At 36.1% G+C, this 18,486-nt stretch overlaps 1 protein-coding gene across 4 annotated transcripts in view; it reads right to left on the bottom strand.

The window, feature by feature from the left end:
• TBC1D19 (TBC1 domain family member 19) overlaps window positions 1-18,486 on the bottom strand; it is a 159,694-nt gene that overhangs the window by 60,107 nt on the left and 81,101 nt on the right. For 2 of the 4 annotated variants that reach the window (XM_036099857.2, XM_036099860.2), the window contains 2 exons: window positions 7,176-7,250; window positions 3,886-3,948 (listed from right to left, as the gene is read on the bottom strand). The exons of 1 other annotated variant lie outside the window; for it this stretch is intronic. In XM_036099857.2, coding sequence (XP_035955750.1) covers window positions 3,886-3,948; window positions 7,176-7,250 — 138 coding nt within the window. The remainder of the gene's footprint in view (window positions 1-3,885; window positions 3,949-7,175; window positions 7,251-18,486) is intronic. One more of the 4 variants, XM_078068474.1, reaches the window with a different exon arrangement.

Here is an 18,486-nt window from a genome sequence, read left to right as displayed (position 1 = left end):
ACAACAGATACCATCTAAGGAATGACCAGGTGAGGCCATTATGTGCACATTATAGACCACTGTCACTAAACACCTTGATGCCAAGACCCCCGGGCTCCAGGGAATAAGTGACTTATGATGGACACCTGGACCCTGTCTTCATTCTGATCGGTTCCTGGATGCCTGAGAAGACACATGCACCAGACCACAATCATCAATAAAAACCTCAGACCCCAAGCAAAGACTCCCTCTTTTCCTTTCTGAGTCACCCAGATACTCCATCTGTATCTGCTCTCTATACCTTCAATAAACTCTGCTTTCACCTCCTGCTGGCTCATGTTTGACTTCCATCCTGTGTGAAGCCAAGGACCCTCTAGGCTGGTCCAGTGGGACCCCCTCTGAGTCCTCAGACCTGACCCACCTGCATCAATATGAACTTATATACATAAAAATCCTAAAGACTCCACCAAAAAGCTGCTAGAACTAACTAATCAACCAATTCAGTAAAGTTGCAGGATGTAAAACCAACATCAGAAGACAGTTGCATTTCTTTTTTTTTTTTTAAAGATATTTATTTATTTGAGAGACAGAGAGAGAGCATGAGAGAGTGGCAGAGGGAGGGGGAAAAGCAGACTCCCCGCTGAGCAGGGAGCCCAACACAGGGCTCAATCCCAGGACCCTGAGATCATGACCTGAGCTGAAGGCAGACACTTAACCGACTGAGCCACCCAGGCGCCCAACAGTTGCATTTCTATACATTAATAACAAAACAGCTTAAAAAAAACACCCAATAATTCCATCCACAATAACATCCAAAAGAATAAAATACTAAGGAATAAATTTACCCAAGGAGGTGAACGATCTACACTGATAAGTATAAGACTTTGATGAAAGAAACTGAAGAAGACACAAATGGAAAAAAATCTCCGTGTTCATGGATCAGAAGAAATAATATTGTTGAAATGTCGATATTACCAAAAGCCATCTACAGATTCAATGCAATCCCTATCAAAATTCCAATGGCATTTTTCACAGAAACAGAAAAACCGATCCTAAAACTTGTATAAACACATGAAGGACCCTGAATAGCTACAGCAGTCTTGAGAAAGAACAACAAAGTGGAGGCATTACACTTCCTGATTTCAAACTACACTTCAAAGCTACAGTAATCAAAACCTTATGGTACTGGCATAAAAACAGACACAAGAGATCAATGGAACAGAATCAAGAGCACAGAAATAAACCCCTGCATATATAGTCAACTCATATTTGACAAGGGAGCCAGGAATACTCAATACAGAAAGGATAGTACGTCAATAAATGGTGTGGGGAAAACCGGATATTCACATACAGAAGAATGGAATTAGACCCCTATTTCACATCGCTCACAAAAGTAAACTTAAAATGGATTAAAGACTTAAATTTAAGACCTGATCCATAAAACTCCTAGAAGAAAACATCAAGAAAATTTCCTTGACATTGGTCTTGGCAGTGATTTCTTGGATATGATGCCAAAAGCACAAGGAACAAAAGCAAAAATAAATGAGACTCCATCAAACATGAGTCTGCTTATTTGTTTGCTGACTTGGTTGAAATATTTTACCGAGGTTCCTTTCTCTCACAGTGTGAAGCCTCTGATGTGTGTCAGAGGATGCAGCCTTGCGGGTACAGTCACTCCTCGATGACACAAGTTTTAGCAGGGCTCTCTGTAATCGTCTCTCTCTCTGACCTCTCTGCTAAGCTTTCTGCACCCCCCCCCCCCATATCACAACCAGATGTTCGGCTCCACTAACTGCCAGGTGATTGCTCTACTGTTTTCAACAACATTCTCAGGTATAAATTGTACCACAGTCGGATACAATCAAATTTTGAATCCTTCACAGAGGTCATTTTTGAGGCCAGTCTTTGAAATTTGTTACTACCCAGGCAAGGCTCTTCCCAGCTGTCTCCTTCTCTGGTCTCTCTGGTAAACTAGGTGGCTTGTAGTTTTAGCTCATTACTCTCATGAAGCTAATTGTCTCCTCTTAATTGCCTATCATTAAAATCTCCATTGTTTTAGAGAAACCCATTAAACTTGAACTTCCCACATTCCATTTAAAGTCAGTTCTTTGTGGACAGCTTCATTGGTCGCTTTTCTTATGTCCCTGGACAAAATCTCTGAGTCGCTGCTCTGGAGCTAGGAGTAGGACTGTGGCCCACTTCTGATTTCTGAGGACATTGGTTGGGGACAGTAAACTTCTGGTGTTCTCAGCTTGCCTCTCCCAGTGAGGAACTGCCACCCTATGAGCAAACTGGGGTGAGGGAAGTGGGGCCCCAGTATTCTCAGCCTATTGAGAGCAGGTAGAGCATATGGGGCAGAGGCCTACCCTATGAGTGGAGGGCAGGTGGAAGAAGGGAGCTTCTGACTTCTTGGCAGCAATATTCTGGAATTTAGCATCTGCAACAAGGAGCTAAAGGATATGAGAAATACTGGCTACCTACACCTTCTATGGAGCTAGTGTAGCCCTTGACTGGAAGTTAAAGGGAAAGGGAACCCCATCTTCTTGGTCACACTCAGATGAACTGAAGCTTCTGTCTTGTTGATCTCAGGGTGAGGGGAAGGAGAGAGTGTGTCTTGGCTCAAGTGCCACAGACTGTTCTTACTGGGGATTTAGTAGCTTCTCTTGAATAATTTTTTTTTTTTTTTTCTGATTTGATGTATGACCTTAGGACCATTTTCAGATACTTAAAATATTTTTGTTTTTAAAATAATTTTTCACCAGTTTTCTGCTGGGGATGGTTCTATGCTACCATTCCAAAAGTGCTAATATCCACTCAATTTTCTTAAGTTTAGAGGTCATCAGTAAAATAACATTAATATATAAATGAAATGTTAACTTTACCCATATATTCAGAATTTTACTGATTACTAACAATTAGACACTGGGGTATACATACTGGTGACATAAGTAAATAAACTTTCAGATTTTTGTATTTTCTAAATTTTAATTAATAACTGACTTTACATTAAAAATGGAATTTTAAATCCTTACTATTTTTTAAAATAAAAAATTAATCACATATGTGAAATCATTAAAATCCTCTTAAATTTGTTTCTAGGGTTATTTCAAATTTAATTTTATCAATAAAGTCTTTGGATTTCAGTGCTTTGAATGAATAATTAAACTTTGAGAGATTCTTTTTTAACTCTTTTTCTTAAACAGATGCATACTACTACCACTATTACCAACAGAAATCTGTTAATCCAAACAACTGGAACTGATTTCTATTTACTCAAGCTGAAATTACTACGTGGAAAGTAGATATTTTCACCATGACATTTATATTGACACTCAAAATAAAATTATTAATATATATGTGTGATCTTTTAAAAAAGAATATCATCTAGGCAATTCTATATAAATTACACATTTTCTATTTATGACAAGATGTTTTAATTTTAGTAGATACAAAGAAGACTTAGGTAAGGACCCAAACATCTACAACATCAGCATATGAAATGATCAAAGAATAATCAAGACACCTCAAACTGATTTCAAAACATTTAATTATTTATTCAATACTTTTAATAGAAAAGTGTCATGTAAAATGCTTTTTCTAAACATCTTGGGATGGCTTAAGTATGTATTTAACACCCAATTTAAGAATCCGTGCCTGTACCTCTCCTAGTCATAGCAAATATGACCAAAAGAAACAGTCCAAACACTCATTTGAGAACTCTTATTCTCCCACCCAATTCCACGTAAGAACAAAAGTTAACCTTATTCTAAACTTAGAATATTTGATAAAAAACAAACATGGTTTAGATTTCAGGAGGATTCAGTTAAAAACAGAGATATCTCCTAAAGTATAATGAATTAGAGCACTTAAAACAAGAACATTATATGTTTTGATTTTTCAACTTACCTGATATAAATAATCTTCAAATACAAAATAATAATCATCATTGCTTGCTGTCAACTTCACATCCTATAATTAAAGGTAGAGAGTACTGAAAAGAACCTAAAGGAATATGTCTATAGTATTACGACATAAATGCATTATTTAGAAATAACACTGTAATGATTTTACTTATGTATGATTAGAAATGTCTCAATTAGATTTCATCACTGCTATAAATTTACTTGACTAATAATATATATACATTACTGGACCTCAAATTGCCCACAACTTTTTAGGTTCCGTTAGTAATTCCTTATTATTTATTTTAATTTTTATCTTCTTTTAATCTAATATTTAAGTGTTTTAAAGTTGGAAAAGCAGATGCAATCATAAGATCCAGAAGAAACCATAGCAAGCTGGCCCCAAATTACTGTTCCAAAATCATCCTCTACTGTTCAAGTTCACATTCTTGCCATTCCCTTGAAATACCAAACATCTTCCACACCATTGTGATTATTCATTTGCAAGTCATTGCATATTACCCCACAAACAACTGTTTATCTTCAAGAAGTCTACAATCTCACCACAGAAATATGGGAACAATTATAAAGAAATATTAAAGAAATCCAAGATAATATTGCTCAATCTATGAATTTCAAACAAGCCGTTGAGTATAGTAGCAATCAAGGGAGGATGAAATGAATTATGGATGACTCTGGAGGTAGTGAATATGTGCTAAGTCTAGAAAAACTTAAAGACACAAATTAAGAGAAAAGAAAGGGGTCAGTCTTCCAAGTCAGAAGACAATATGGGTAGAAGCAGAGATCGTGCATTCTCAATAGAGATGATATTACCTCTAAGGGGGTGAGAATTAGTTCTCCAAGGCCAAAAAATTTCACATATTACAATGGTTTATAGGCCCCCAAATCTTACTCTTTGGTATTTAATTTTTTTATATTAGAGAAAAATTAATTTTTCTCTTCAGCAAGCTAATAATGAAGAAAAGGTTGAGAAACACTGGTATAAACTGTCAGGTCATAGTAAGTGGTGCAAAACTGTAGAAAGTGTGGATACAAGGCAACTTTGTGGGAAAAAAATACAGTCCAGAGAAAACATTGAATAATTTGGCTTAGGGAGGGTTTGGTGATGTTCTAAATTTAATATTGCCTTGTTCCATCCATTCCTTCAACCACTAACATAATTTTACTTTATTTTCAGTTAAATTAAAAATTAGTCTTTGCCATAGGGAGCTGTAATGAAACTTCAAATAATTTTTTTAAATGCCCATTCTCTCCAAAGCTGACTTTAATAACATTTGGAGTTGCTCCAAAAAGATCAGCGAAGCTCAACACACACAAATCAGGAACAACCAGAGACAGGTATCTTCCTAAAAATATTCAAGCTGTGGACTGTCAGGATTGATTCTACTAAAACTTACATTTAATTTTTCAGATACAAACTGTTTACCTCTTCCTTTACTGATTCAAACTGAAATTCATCTTGGCAGCAAAGAGAATTCTCATGCTAGCCCTCCCTGACTTTCTGAACTTCCCTTGTGAGTCTTCTTCATTTGAATAGAAAAATGGTTGAAAGGCATGAAAGCTCAAAAGATCTCTTAACGCTAGTGCTAAAATAATCCCCTGAGCACAACTGTTTGACCTCAGTTAACAATAAATAGTACCTGTGATCCAAACCTATGTAAAACTTCTGAGAGAGTCAAGACTTTGATTCCTGTAGTGAATAGTGATTTAAAAAGTATGGTTGTGAAGTTATCTACATTCAAATCTTGACTTTGCTACTTAATATGTGAATTTAACTAATTTCTCTAATCTTTCTTTACTTCAGTTCCCTCATCTGTAAAATGGTAAAACAATAGTACTTCCTATTTTGCTATAACACATGTCAATATGTGGCTGGGGGGTAAGGGAACGATATCTGTTATAACATGGAAATTGTGTTGGTTCACATGCAACTTTTCTTTTAATAGGGGTGCCAAAATGGCAAGAGTAGAATTACAACCTTCAGCAAGAAAGGAAAAATGCCTTCAGCTCAGCTGCTGCACAGGCATGAGCCCTTATAATTGCATTTCAAGAAAATTAAAAACAAATGACCATATGAGGAGCTCCCTCTCCAGACAGGCACACCCCTGGCCCACACATCTCCTAGGTGCTTCCTCTTGTGCCCACCTTAACAGCAGCCCCAGGGATCCAGTGTTACCACTCCCACCTGCATTCTGTTAGCATTTCTACTTCATTATATTTGTATTTTTAATAGCTCCTGCAGGAGCAGCCTGCTGGCTGTCCAATTCATCTTCCAAACTATCAATAATTGTTTTTGTTCATGCTCTGGTTACAAAGTTGCAAAAGCTACCCCAATGCTATTTTTCCCATAAGCTCTATTATCTTTAATGTATGATTTTACTGAATGTAAGGCTTTTTCCCAGGAAAAAAAAGATGCATTTATCTATAAATGATACCTAAATGCTGGTATCTGATACTCTTAAGGTAGTTTTCAGGATTAAGGACAATCTATGTGAAGAGTTTGGAACACTGTATGGCACATGGTAGACAGTCATTAAATGCCAGGTGTTGTTGTTATTAACCTTGGTCACGTTCCACCCATAAAAATCTTCAGGTCCTCAACCTGTAATTTTCTCTCTCCCATTTCTGAGGCCTGAAATAATATGCCCTTCTTCTCTATCTTACAAGTCCTAAATTAAAAATCCAAGTCTTTTAAATAGCCCAATTATTAATCCAGAATCAGACATATCCTATATCATGCTTATACTATCTACATCTCAACTCCCAACTCAATATCAGATGCCTGGAGACAAAAACTCAACGTATCCCTATCATAAACCTTGAGATGTGCTTGACCAGATGTCTAAAACTACAAAAAATTAAAAATAAAAACGAATTCAATACAAGAGAATAAGCAAGTAGGCCCTAAAGAATCATGAGATAAATAAGATAAAAATATTAGTCTGATTTTGACTCTCAAAAATATAGTCTGATTTTTCTTTCAGTTGCATTTTTATTCGGTTTGTGTGGAAATGTTTATCATTCTTTTAATCAAAAATGGGAGTATCAGGAAAGAATCATGAGGACAGCTTCAAAGAGAAGGAGGATAATATTGACTGGAGACTACAAATTTTGAAAATGAACCTTACCTTTACAAGTACAAAGATCACTTACAATTATTTTTCAAGGTTAACATGTATTATCATACAAAGCACAGGTCCTGTATGTTAAAGACTCACAATAATTGTTTAATGATATTACTGAAATGAAAAAACTATGTACACCTTCACTTACTTTATAGATTAGACTGTCCACCAAAAGGTCATGTTGTATCACATTGGTCTTAAGCTGCTCATAATATAAGATATCCTAGATTTAAAAGTAAAACAAGCAAACAAAATTAAAGGTCAATCAGATTTATAAAGTCAGCCTCAAATTTTAATAAATAATAATCATTAATACTATCATAAACACCAAGAGGACTTCATTTTATTCACTTCTATATTCTCCATGCCTGGCCAATAGTAGATACTCAATGAACATACCTAATCCCATCACTTAGGATAAGATCTGGGCACCTGGTGGGTATTCAATCAACGTTTGCTAAACTGATTAACCATTATTTAACTTTAATAGCAAATACAATAATATTTATTAATTATTAGATGCCAGAAACTGTTTTATTAACCCATACATGGGTTAACTCATTTAATCCCATACCAACAAAATAAAATAGCTCAGTGATTATTATTCCCAATTATATTTGAGAAACAGATCCAGAGAAAAAAGCAACTTGCTGTCCAAGGCCACAAAGGTAGTAAGATTTGATCCCAGGAAACCAGGCCCTAGAACCTACGCAAAAACCCAGAAGGACTACTCTATATGCTTTTCTAATATCTAAATTATTATAAAATAAAAAGGTTAAAGATCCTAAATCATCCCAGCTAGTAAAAGCAATCACATAGTGGTGCGAGTCAAGCTACTCATGCTGTTTGACAAAGTCCAAGTATGGGGGACGATCCTGAAAACAGGAGACTCCACAGCTGGCTCCTGCTATTCTCTCTCATTTTGTTTATGGCAATCTTTATAATTGTGGGAATATTTCTGGGCTGGCTCCTGCTATTCTTTTTCATTTTATTTATGGCAATCTTTATAATTGTGGGAATATTTCTGGGGTTTCATGATAAAGTGACTACTCATCTTAGTTACGCCTATCTAAGCAATCATAATGAAACTAATTCCACGAAGAATTAGTTTCTATAGAACAAAATAACAAGACGGTCACGCTCTGTCTAGCACCTTTCTCTTTGCGTACTGTTTTTTATTTTAGCGAAAGCCAATAAGCAGAAATCAATAAAGGTCATGTTAATCATTACAAAGGAAAAATGAAAGAAGGCTATGGCTGTAATCCAGAAAATGATCTAAGATTTGGAAAAACAAAAATATCCTAACATATAAATAAAGTTCCTCCGAGGCTGTCAGGAGGAGATGCTTGCACCCTGACCCTGTGTCTGTGTCTCCTCATTCGCCGACGCCGTCCTTTCCTACGAGAGACCCACCCCGGCTGGAGCTGGACTCCGGCAACAGAGCATATGAAGAAGTCAGGTTTTTTTAATATTAGAATATGGTCCCATAACACCATAAAATCTGATTAATGGTACATAGTGAAAAGATTAGGCTAATGTTTAATTTAATAGAGAGTAAGACATAGAAGATAAAGAGGGGAGATGGAAAGGAGAGAAAAAAGGAAAAAGGAAAAATAGGGAAAGAGGGAAGGAAAGAGGGAGGAGGGATTTGAGACTATAATCCAGTTAAGCATCAGGTTAATAGTTGGTCAGGCATTCGAAAAATAGAATGAAGGTAAGGATCAAGGGGATAATAGTTGTCTTAAAGACAGATGGAAATATCATCTCATTGCTTTAGCTGGCCCTTGTGTTCCTCCCAATGCCTCCAAACATCTTCCAGGCACTTTCAGCCCTGGCTTCTGCCCATCTGCAAACACTGCTTGGCTCCCCTGGTACACACCAATCTGTAAGACTCTTTCTGAAGACACTGCCTCAGACAAGGAAGAGGTGAGGGGAAGGGTCATGTGGGACAAAGAATATCTGTTGTGAGCAGCTGCCTTGGCAGGATGGTGTCCGACTCTATGTTTCCTGAAATACGATTTCTTTTTTTTTTTTTAAAGATTTTATTTATTTATTTGAGAGAGAGAATGAGATAGAGAGAGAGAGCATGAGAGGGGGGAGGGTCAGAGGGCGAAGCAGGCTCCCCGCTGAGCAGGGAGCCCGATGCGGGACTCGATCCCGGGACTCCAGGATCATGACCTGAGCTGAAGGCAGTGGCTTAACCAACTGAGCCACCCAGGCGCCCCTGAAATACGATTTCTTAATCTGGAAAGATGCTTAATGCACAGTTCTCTGGTTTGGGTCAAAGTGCTCTTTGCCTAAAGATAATCTGGAGATTTACTGGCTATTTTTAGTCATTTTAATTTTAATAAAAAAGCCTTACTTTGCTCTTATTTATGATGTTTTGATTTCTTAACTAAGGCAAAATTATTTTAACTTCCATTGTATCTATTGAATCCATTTCTCTCACTAGAATAAAAGAACATTCTTTTTTTTTTTTTTAAGATTTTATTTATTTATTTGACAGAGAGACAGATAGTGAGAGCAGGAACACAAGCAGGGGGAGAGGGAGAGGGAGAAGCAGGCTTCCTGCTGAGCAGAGAGCCCGATGTGGGGGGCTCGATCCCAGGACCCTAGGATCATGACCTGAGCCAAAGACAGACGCTTAACGACTGAGCCACCCAGGCGCCCCATAAAAGAACATTCTTAAAGATAGGAACAGTACCTAATTCAAATACCAATCCTTGACAACTGACAAAGAGCCTAGTATTATACTTTAATGTTTTCTAGCAAACATTAGAGTGGAAAAGCTGGTAAGTTTAGACGTATGCCTCTTTTAAAAAATCAAATAAATTTAAAATCACAAACTGATATGTGACTATTAAAGAAGTAAAAGAATCTAAAGCTGGATAAAGAAAAAGGTAATAATCCTTCCTTTTCCCATTCTGCCTTCCTGAAGAAACTAATGTTATTTGTATTTGTAACGTTATTTATAATTTGTATTCTTCTATAACTTTCTCCATGCTTGTATAAATATATACTTATATGTAGGGGTTTTAGTTGTCATTTTTTAAACATAAACTGGAATCATACTATACTCATTATTCAGCTTCTCTAACTTAGCTATATAGCATGGTCATCCGTCTGTGTTAATAGGTATACATCTATCTTTCTTCTTGATAGCTACATACGCTTTATATTTTTAAAGCTCTGCCATAGAGAGATCACCATTTATTTAATCATTCTCCTACAGATAGATACGGAAGTTGCTTGTCACTACAGGTAACACTGTAATAGATATTCTTATACACATGTGCTTTTGTATCTATGGGATACACTGGCAAAGGAAGGAACATGGGCTGAAGGTTTTATATATATATATATATTAGTTGGACTACAGTTTGCCTGATCATTTTCCAAAAATCATCAATTCAAATTCCCACCAGCAAGACATGAGAGCAAAAACTTACCTATATCCTCACCTCTTTTAATTTTCTCACGGATGAAAAATATGGTCTTACTGTTGTGTTAATTTGCACTTTCCCAAATATCAATAAAGTTGAACATCCTCTCATATGCTTATGGGGCATTTGAATTTATACTTCAATGATTTGCCTTTCATAACATTTACCTATTTTTCTATTAGATTTTATTTATTTTATTAATTTGTTGGGCTATTTACAGTGAGGAATTAACCCTTTGTCATTTGTATTACAAATACCTTTTCTTCAAAAAAAAAAGAAATGTTGTTTGATTCTTGTTTAGGGCATACACTGACAAATTTTTTAAAAATTCCTTATGGCGGGGCACCTGGGTGGCTCAGTCATTAAGCATCTGCCTTCGGCTCAGGTCATGATCCTAGGGTCCTGGGATCGAGCCCCATGTCAGGCTCTCTACTCGGTAGAAAGCCTGCTTCTCCCTCTCCCACTCCACCTGCTTGTGTTCCTTCTCTCGCTGTCTCTCTCTCTGTAAAAAAAAAAAAAGAAATCTTTAAAAAAAATAAATAACAAAATAAAAATTCCTTACGGCTTTGGGTTTTCTCGCTTGCCTTAGGTAAGGCTATCCTACCACATGTTTATACAAATATTTTTCTATTTTTTTCTAAAATTGCTATTTTTTATTTAAATATTAAAAAATCTTTAAAATAGGGCGCCTGGGTGGCTCAGTTGGTTAAGCGACTGCCTTCGGCTCAGGTCGTGATCCTGGAGTCCCGGGATCGAGTCCCACATCGGGCTCCCTGCTCAGCGGGGGGTCTGCTTCTCCCTGTGCCCTCTTCCCTCTCATGCTCTCTGTCTCTCATTCTCTCTCTCTCAAATAAATAAATAAAATCTTTAAAAAAAAAAAAAAAAAAAAAAAAAAAAAAAAAAAAATCTTTAAAATAAATAAATAAAATAAAAATTCCTTACAGCTTTGGGTTTTCTTGCTTGCCTTAGGTAAGGCCATCCTACCACATGTTTATACAAATATTTTTCTATTTTTTTCTAAAATTGATATTTTTTATTTAAATACTTATAATCTACCTGAAGCTTACTTTTATATGTCATAGGCAAAAGGTCTGTTTTCTTTCAGGAAGATGGTTAATTATCAGCATTATTTATTAAATAAACCATACATTTCCAATTGAAATAAAACTTTATTACTTCTCTATCAGAAATGGACTGATTCAGCAGGTAGAAAATCAGTAAAGGATAAAGTTGAACACAACACCATTAACTGGATATAATGGACATCTATACATTACTTCATCCAACAATAGCAGAATAGACATGCTTCTCAAGCTCACATGGAACATTCACCAAGACAGACCAATTCTGGGTCATAAAACACCCTAAACAAATTTAAAAGAATGAAAATCACATAACATCTGCTCTCAGATCACAATGGAATTAAACTAGAAACCAGTAACAGAAAGATAACTGGACAATGACTGAATACTTGAACATTAAACAACATTCACATGGGTCAAATAAGAACTCTCAAGATAAATTTAAAATATTTTGAACTAAATGAAAATGAAAACAACTTATAAAAATTTGTGGGATGCACTGAAAGTAGTGCTTAAAGATAAATTTATAAAAGCATTGAATGAATATATTAGAAAACAAAAATCTAAAATCAATAATCTAAGTTTCTACCTTAGGAAACTAGAAAAAGAAAAGCAAATTAAATCCAAAGTAAGCAGAAAAAAGTAATCATAATATTTAGAGCAGAAATAAATGAAACTGAAAACAGAAAATCAGTAGAGAAAAATCGTCAAAACCAAACTGGTTCTGGGGCACCTGGATGGCTCAGGCGGCTAAGCATCCAACTCTTGGTTTCAGCTCAGGTCATGATCTCACAGTCATGGGATGGAGCCCCATGTTGGGCTCTGCACTCAGTGGGGAGTCTGCTTGAGATTCTCCCTCCCTTCCCCTCTACCCCTCCCCGCTCACATGTGTGCATGCACGTGCTCTCTCTCTCTCTAAATAAAATCTTTAAAAAAAAAAAGCTGGTTCTTCGAAAAGATCAATAAAACTGATGAACCTCTAGCCAGGCTAACTAAGGAAAAAAGATGACACAAACCACTAATATTAGAAATGAAAGTGAGGACGTCACTACAGATCCTGTGAACATTAAAAGGATAATAAAGGAATACTATAAACAACTGTATACCCACAAATTTGATAACCTAGGTGACATGGACCAATTATATGAACAACACAACTTGCCAAAATTCACACAAAAAGAAACTGACAACCTGAATAGGCCTATAACTGTTAAAGTAATTGATTCAATAATGGATAACCTTCCAACACAGACAGTACTAAGCCCAGAGGGGTTCACTACCAAACGTTTAAGAAAGAAATTCTACCAATCCTCTACAATCTGTCAGAAAACAGAAGTGGGGGAATACTTCTTAACTCATTCTACAAGGTCAACAGTACCCTAATACCAAAGACAGACAAAAATAACACAAGAAAAGAAAAATACAGACCAATATCACTCATGGAGACAAAAAAAAAAAAAAAAATCCTCAACAAAATATTAGCAAAACTGAATCCAATAACGTATAAAAAGAATTGTACACCGTGACCACATGGGATTTACCACAGGTCTTTAAAGCTGGTTCAACATTCAAAAATCAATTAATGTAATCTATCACATCAATGGGTTAAAAAGAAAAAAAAAACATGATTAAATCAATAGATAAAGGAAAGCATTTGATAAAATCCAACACCCATTTATAATAAAAACTCTCATAAATTAGAATTAGAGGGGGAACTTCCTCAACTTCCTCAACAAGAATATCTACAAAAAACGTATAGCTAATGTTAATCCTTATGCTGAGAAACTCAAAGCTTTCCCCCTAAAATTAAGTGCAAGGCAAGGGTGTTGCCTCTCACCACCATTTTCAATATCATGATGGAAATTCTAGCTAGTGCAGTAAGACAAGAAAAGGAAATAAAAGGTACACAGATTGACAATGAAGAAATAAAACTGTCTTTGTTTGCAAATGATATGACTGTCTATGTTGAAAATCCAAAAGATTTGACAAAAAAACCTCCTGGATCTAATAAGCAATTATAGCAAGGTTGCAAGATTAAAATGTTAATATACAAAAGCCAATCACTTTCATATATACAAGAAATGAACAAGGGGAATTTGAAATTAAAAACACAATATCATATACATTAGCCCCCCCAAAGAATAATTTCAACTTAGGTAAAAATCTAACAAAATATGTATAAGATCTATATGAGCAAAACCACAAAATTCTGATGAATGAAATCAAAGAAAAACTGAATAAGTGGAGAGATATTCCATGTTCAGTATTGTCAAGATTCAAGACGTGCATTCTTCCTAACTTGATTTATAGATTCAATGCAATCCCAATCAAATCCCAGACAATTATTTTGTGAATATCGACAAACTGATTCTAAAGTCTGTATCAAGAGGTAAAACCCAAAATAGCCAACACAATATTGAAGGAGAAGGAGGAGATTTTAAAGTTTATATAAAGAGGTAAAAGACCCTGAATAACCAATACAATATTGAAGAAGAACAAAATTGGAGGGCTGATATTACTGAACTTCAAGACCTATTATAAAACTATAGTAATCAAGGCAATGTGGTATTGGCAAAAGAACAGACCAATAAATCAATGGGACAAAATACAGATCCCAGAAATAGACCCACATAAATATAGTCAACTGATCTTTGATAAAAGAGCAAAGGAAATATGAGGGAGTAAAAAAAACAGAAAACAATCTTTACAAAAAATGATGGAGTAAGTGGACATCCACATACAAAAAAATTAATCTAGATACAGACTTCACACCCTTCATAAAAATTAACTCAAAATGGATTACAGACCTAAGTGTAAAGTGCAAAACTATAAAACTCATAGGAGATAACATAGGAGAAAACTGAGATGACCTTAGATGTGGTGATGCCTTTGTAGATATAATACTAAAGACATGATTCATAAAAAGAAATAATGGATAAGCTTGCTGCATTAAAATTAAACACTTGTGCTCTGCAAAAGACAATGTCAAGAGAATGAGAAAACAAGCCACAGACCAGGAGAAAATATTTGTAAACATCTGATAAAGAACTACTATCCAAAATATACAAAGAACTGTTAAAACTCAACGATAAGAAAACAAACAACTCAATTAAAAAATGGGCTAAAGAGCTTAACAGACCTTTACAGACACCTCAACAAAGAAGATGTACAGATGTCAAACGAGCATATGAAAAGATGCTCCACATCACATGTCATCAGGGAAATGCAAATTAAAACAACAAAATACCACTACACACCTACTAGAATGGCCCAAACCTGGAACACTGACAATACTAAATGCTGGTGGAGGTGGAGCAAAAGGAACTCGTGTCCATTGCTGGTTGCAGTGCAGAATGGTAGAGTCCCTTTGGAAGACAATTTAGTGGTTTCTTACAAGACTAAACATTCTGTTACCATACAATCCAGCAATCTTGCTCCTTGGTATTTACCCAAAGGAGTTGAAAATTTATGTCCACATAAAAACTTGCACACTCATGTTTATAGCAGCTTTATTCATAGTTGCCAAAAGTTGTCCTTCAGCAGGTTAATGGATAAACTGTGGTATATCCAGACAATGGAATATTATTCAGCACTAAAAAGAAATGAACCATCAAGTCATGAAAAGACATGGAGGAACTTTAAATGCATATTACTATGCGAAAGAAGCCAATCTGAAAAGGCTGCATAATATATGATTCCAACTATGTGACACTCTGGAAAAGGCATAATTATGTAGACAGTAAAAAGATCAGTAATTGCTAGCATGTTGGAGGGGAAGAGATGAATAGGTGGAGCACAGAGGAATTTTAGGGCAGTGAAAATCTTCTGTATGATACTATAAGGATAGATACCTGTCATTATACATTTGTCCAAACCCTTAGAATGTACAACACCAAGATGAACCCTAAGGTGAACACTGGATTTTGGGTGATTATGATATGTCAACATAAAAGTTCATCAATTGTAGCAAATGTACCACTCTGGTGGGGGATGTTGACAGCTGGGGAGATAATCCATGTGTGGGGCACAGCAGGTATATGAGAGATCTCTGCACCTTCCTATCAGTTTTGCTATAAACCTAAAATTGCTCTAAAAAAATCAAGTCTTAATAATTTTAGTTTGAGTGATTTGAGTGATTTTAATTTATTTTTATATTTTTTAAAGATTTGTTTACTTATCTTAGAGAGAGTATGCACATGCATGAGTAGGGAAGGGGCAGAGGGAGAGGATCTCAAGCAGACTCCCTCTGGAGCGCAGAGCCCCACGCAGCGCTTGATTTCACAACCCTGAGATCCTGACCTGAGCTGAAACCGACAGTTGGATGCTTAACCGACTGGGCCACCCAGGCACCCTGAGTGATTTCAATTTATTATTTATTTAATTTGCTATTTTAAAATGTTGGGTTTAGGGCACCTGGGGGGCTCAGTCGTTAAGCGTCTGCCTTCGGCTCAGGTCATGATCCTGGGGTCCCGGGATCGAGTCCCGCATCGGGCTCCCTGCTCGGCGGGAAGCCTGCTTCTCCCTCTCCCACTCCCCCTGCTTGTGTTCCTGCTCTCGCTGTCTCTCTCTGTCAAATAAATAAAATCTTTAAAAAAAAAAAAATGTCGGGTTTATATTTATATTAACATAAAAAAGTGAAGTTAAATCAAAGAAAATATTTCTTTAGGTAATATATACTGCAAACATGTATTCACATCTATATTATTGCCTATAATTCAGAAATTCCCTGTGGGAATTCTTTTTTTTTTTTTTTTTTTTGAAGATTTTATTTATTTGACAGAGAGAGACATAGTGAGAGAGGGAACACAAGCAGGGTTGGGTGGGACAGGGAGAAGCAGGCTTCCCATGGAGCAGGGAGCCTGATGTGGGCCTCGATCCCAGGACCCTGGGATCATGACTTGAGCCGAAGGCAGATGCTTAACAACTGAGCCAACCAGGCACCTCCCACAGGGAATTTCATTTTAATTGCTATTCTAAATAGTAATTTGTAATTGCATTTGTAATGCTTTTTATTGTAAATTAATAAACATCCTTCATGACCAATGCTAGAAAGCTAATAAATATTTTATTAAAAGCAAGTCATTAAAATTCTAATTGTAGTGCAGTATGCTTCCATAAAGAAATACGTCTTCAAAATGCTGTGAGTAACTGAACATCTATAACTCTTGACATCTAACAGTGCTACCGACAAAAATCTTTTAATTCTAGAAAAAAAAAAGCATATCAGACAATTTGAGACCTAGAAGGGACCTTTGAAATATCTAGTCTATTTGCCTTATTTGCACATTAAGAAAATGAGATCTGGTCAAGTTAACTGCCTTAGCTAACATTATAGAACTGGCTATTGGCTGAACTAGTCTTCCCAATTCCAGTCTATGGTGTTTGGTTTCAATAACTTTTAGTGTAATTTATCCATATAAAATGAAAGAAAAACATGGATAGGAGAGTTGAAATTATAACAATGTTATAGTGATAAGGGATGATTTTTATATTAATAGCTTAATTTTATTCTATAAAATACATAAGTATTTATAAAATACAATGATTACAATAATATAACAGGATACAATAATATAACAGGATATTCTTAAAGAATATTTTGTATAAGCTCCAGTAATATAGATATTTAAGAGTAATAAATTATAATTATAAAAAGCAATCTCTGAAAAACAAAGTAGCCCAAATTTTTAGTATCAGAGAATATTTAAAGTTTAGTATATATATTTGTTTGGTATTTTATGCAGACTTACACTACTTTAACTAAAGAAAAAAAGGAAATGTACTCTCAGGAAATGAAAGACCTCAAAGAACATTCCTAACATTTTACAGTTCATTAAACATCTAGACACTATGCAAGATACTGACATTCACAGATGGTGAAGAGGAAAAAATCTCTGTCCTCAGGCACTCAACCTAGAAAAAGTGGCAGCCAAATAAAGTAAGAAGTATGGTACATTTTTCTATGTCGTTAGGTCTTTGCTCCTGCCCTGGTTATGAAGGGAGAAAAAGAGAAGGAGGTATCTAACTGTAACGGTGACGGAGCTGGGAGAAGACAAGATAGGGGAGAGAATGTTAGAAAAGCTTCTCAGAAAAGGTGATGGAATAAGCTGTGTTTGAAAGATGAGTAGGAGTCTCCAAGCAGACAAAAGTCTGCGAAGGTTTTTTTCAGGAAGAGAACTGCATGGTGCAAAGAGAGACAATAGAGCATCTCTTGGAGGACCACCAACACATCGAGGTAAAGATTATGCCTTTTCTTTTAGACATCATGAGTCTGGCATACTTTCAGAACACATATTGGGGTTCTTTTTTTTAAGATTTTGCTCATTTATTTGAAAGAGAGAGAGCATGAGCCAGGGGGAAGGGCAGAGGAAGAGGGGCAAGCAAACTCCCCACTGAGCAGGGAGCCTAATGCGGGGCTCCACCCCAGGACCCTGAGATCGGGACCTGAGCCGAAGGCAGACACTTAACTGACTGAGCCACCCAGGGACCCCCACATATTGGAGTTCTGTAGGCAACTGGAAATAAAAGTTTTAGGTTTAAGAGAGAGCTTGGTTGAACCCAGAGTCAAAGCCATTAGGGACTAAGTGACTTATGGATGAGACAGTCCAGGAAACATGTACAGAATGAAAAGAGGATCAAAATGGCATTCTTAGAAATACAAGCCCTTAAGGTCTAAAAAAGGAACCCAAATAGACACACAAAAAAAAGGAGAACAAGAGAATGAAGAACTAAGAAACTAGGGCAAACTAAAGACCAATATTTCAAGGGCGAAGTAGGCAAGAGTATCAAACGCAGCAGACGTAAAGACTAAAACGTGTCCACTGTTCCTTGGTGACTTTAGCTAGGGCAGTTATAGTCCTGTAGTGGGGTGTACGCCCAGACTATGGTAGACTGAGTGATTAATGATTTTAAGGAAGTAGATGCTGCCACCATA

Source organism: Halichoerus grypus, chromosome 3, assembly GCF_964656455.1.
Source record: "Halichoerus grypus chromosome 3, mHalGry1.hap1.1, whole genome shotgun sequence".
In the NCBI taxonomy this organism is placed as follows: domain Eukaryota; kingdom Metazoa; phylum Chordata; class Mammalia; order Carnivora; family Phocidae; genus Halichoerus; species Halichoerus grypus.
Note: the sequence above shows the minus strand (reverse complement) of the source record. Positions and strands in the feature narration are given on the sequence as shown.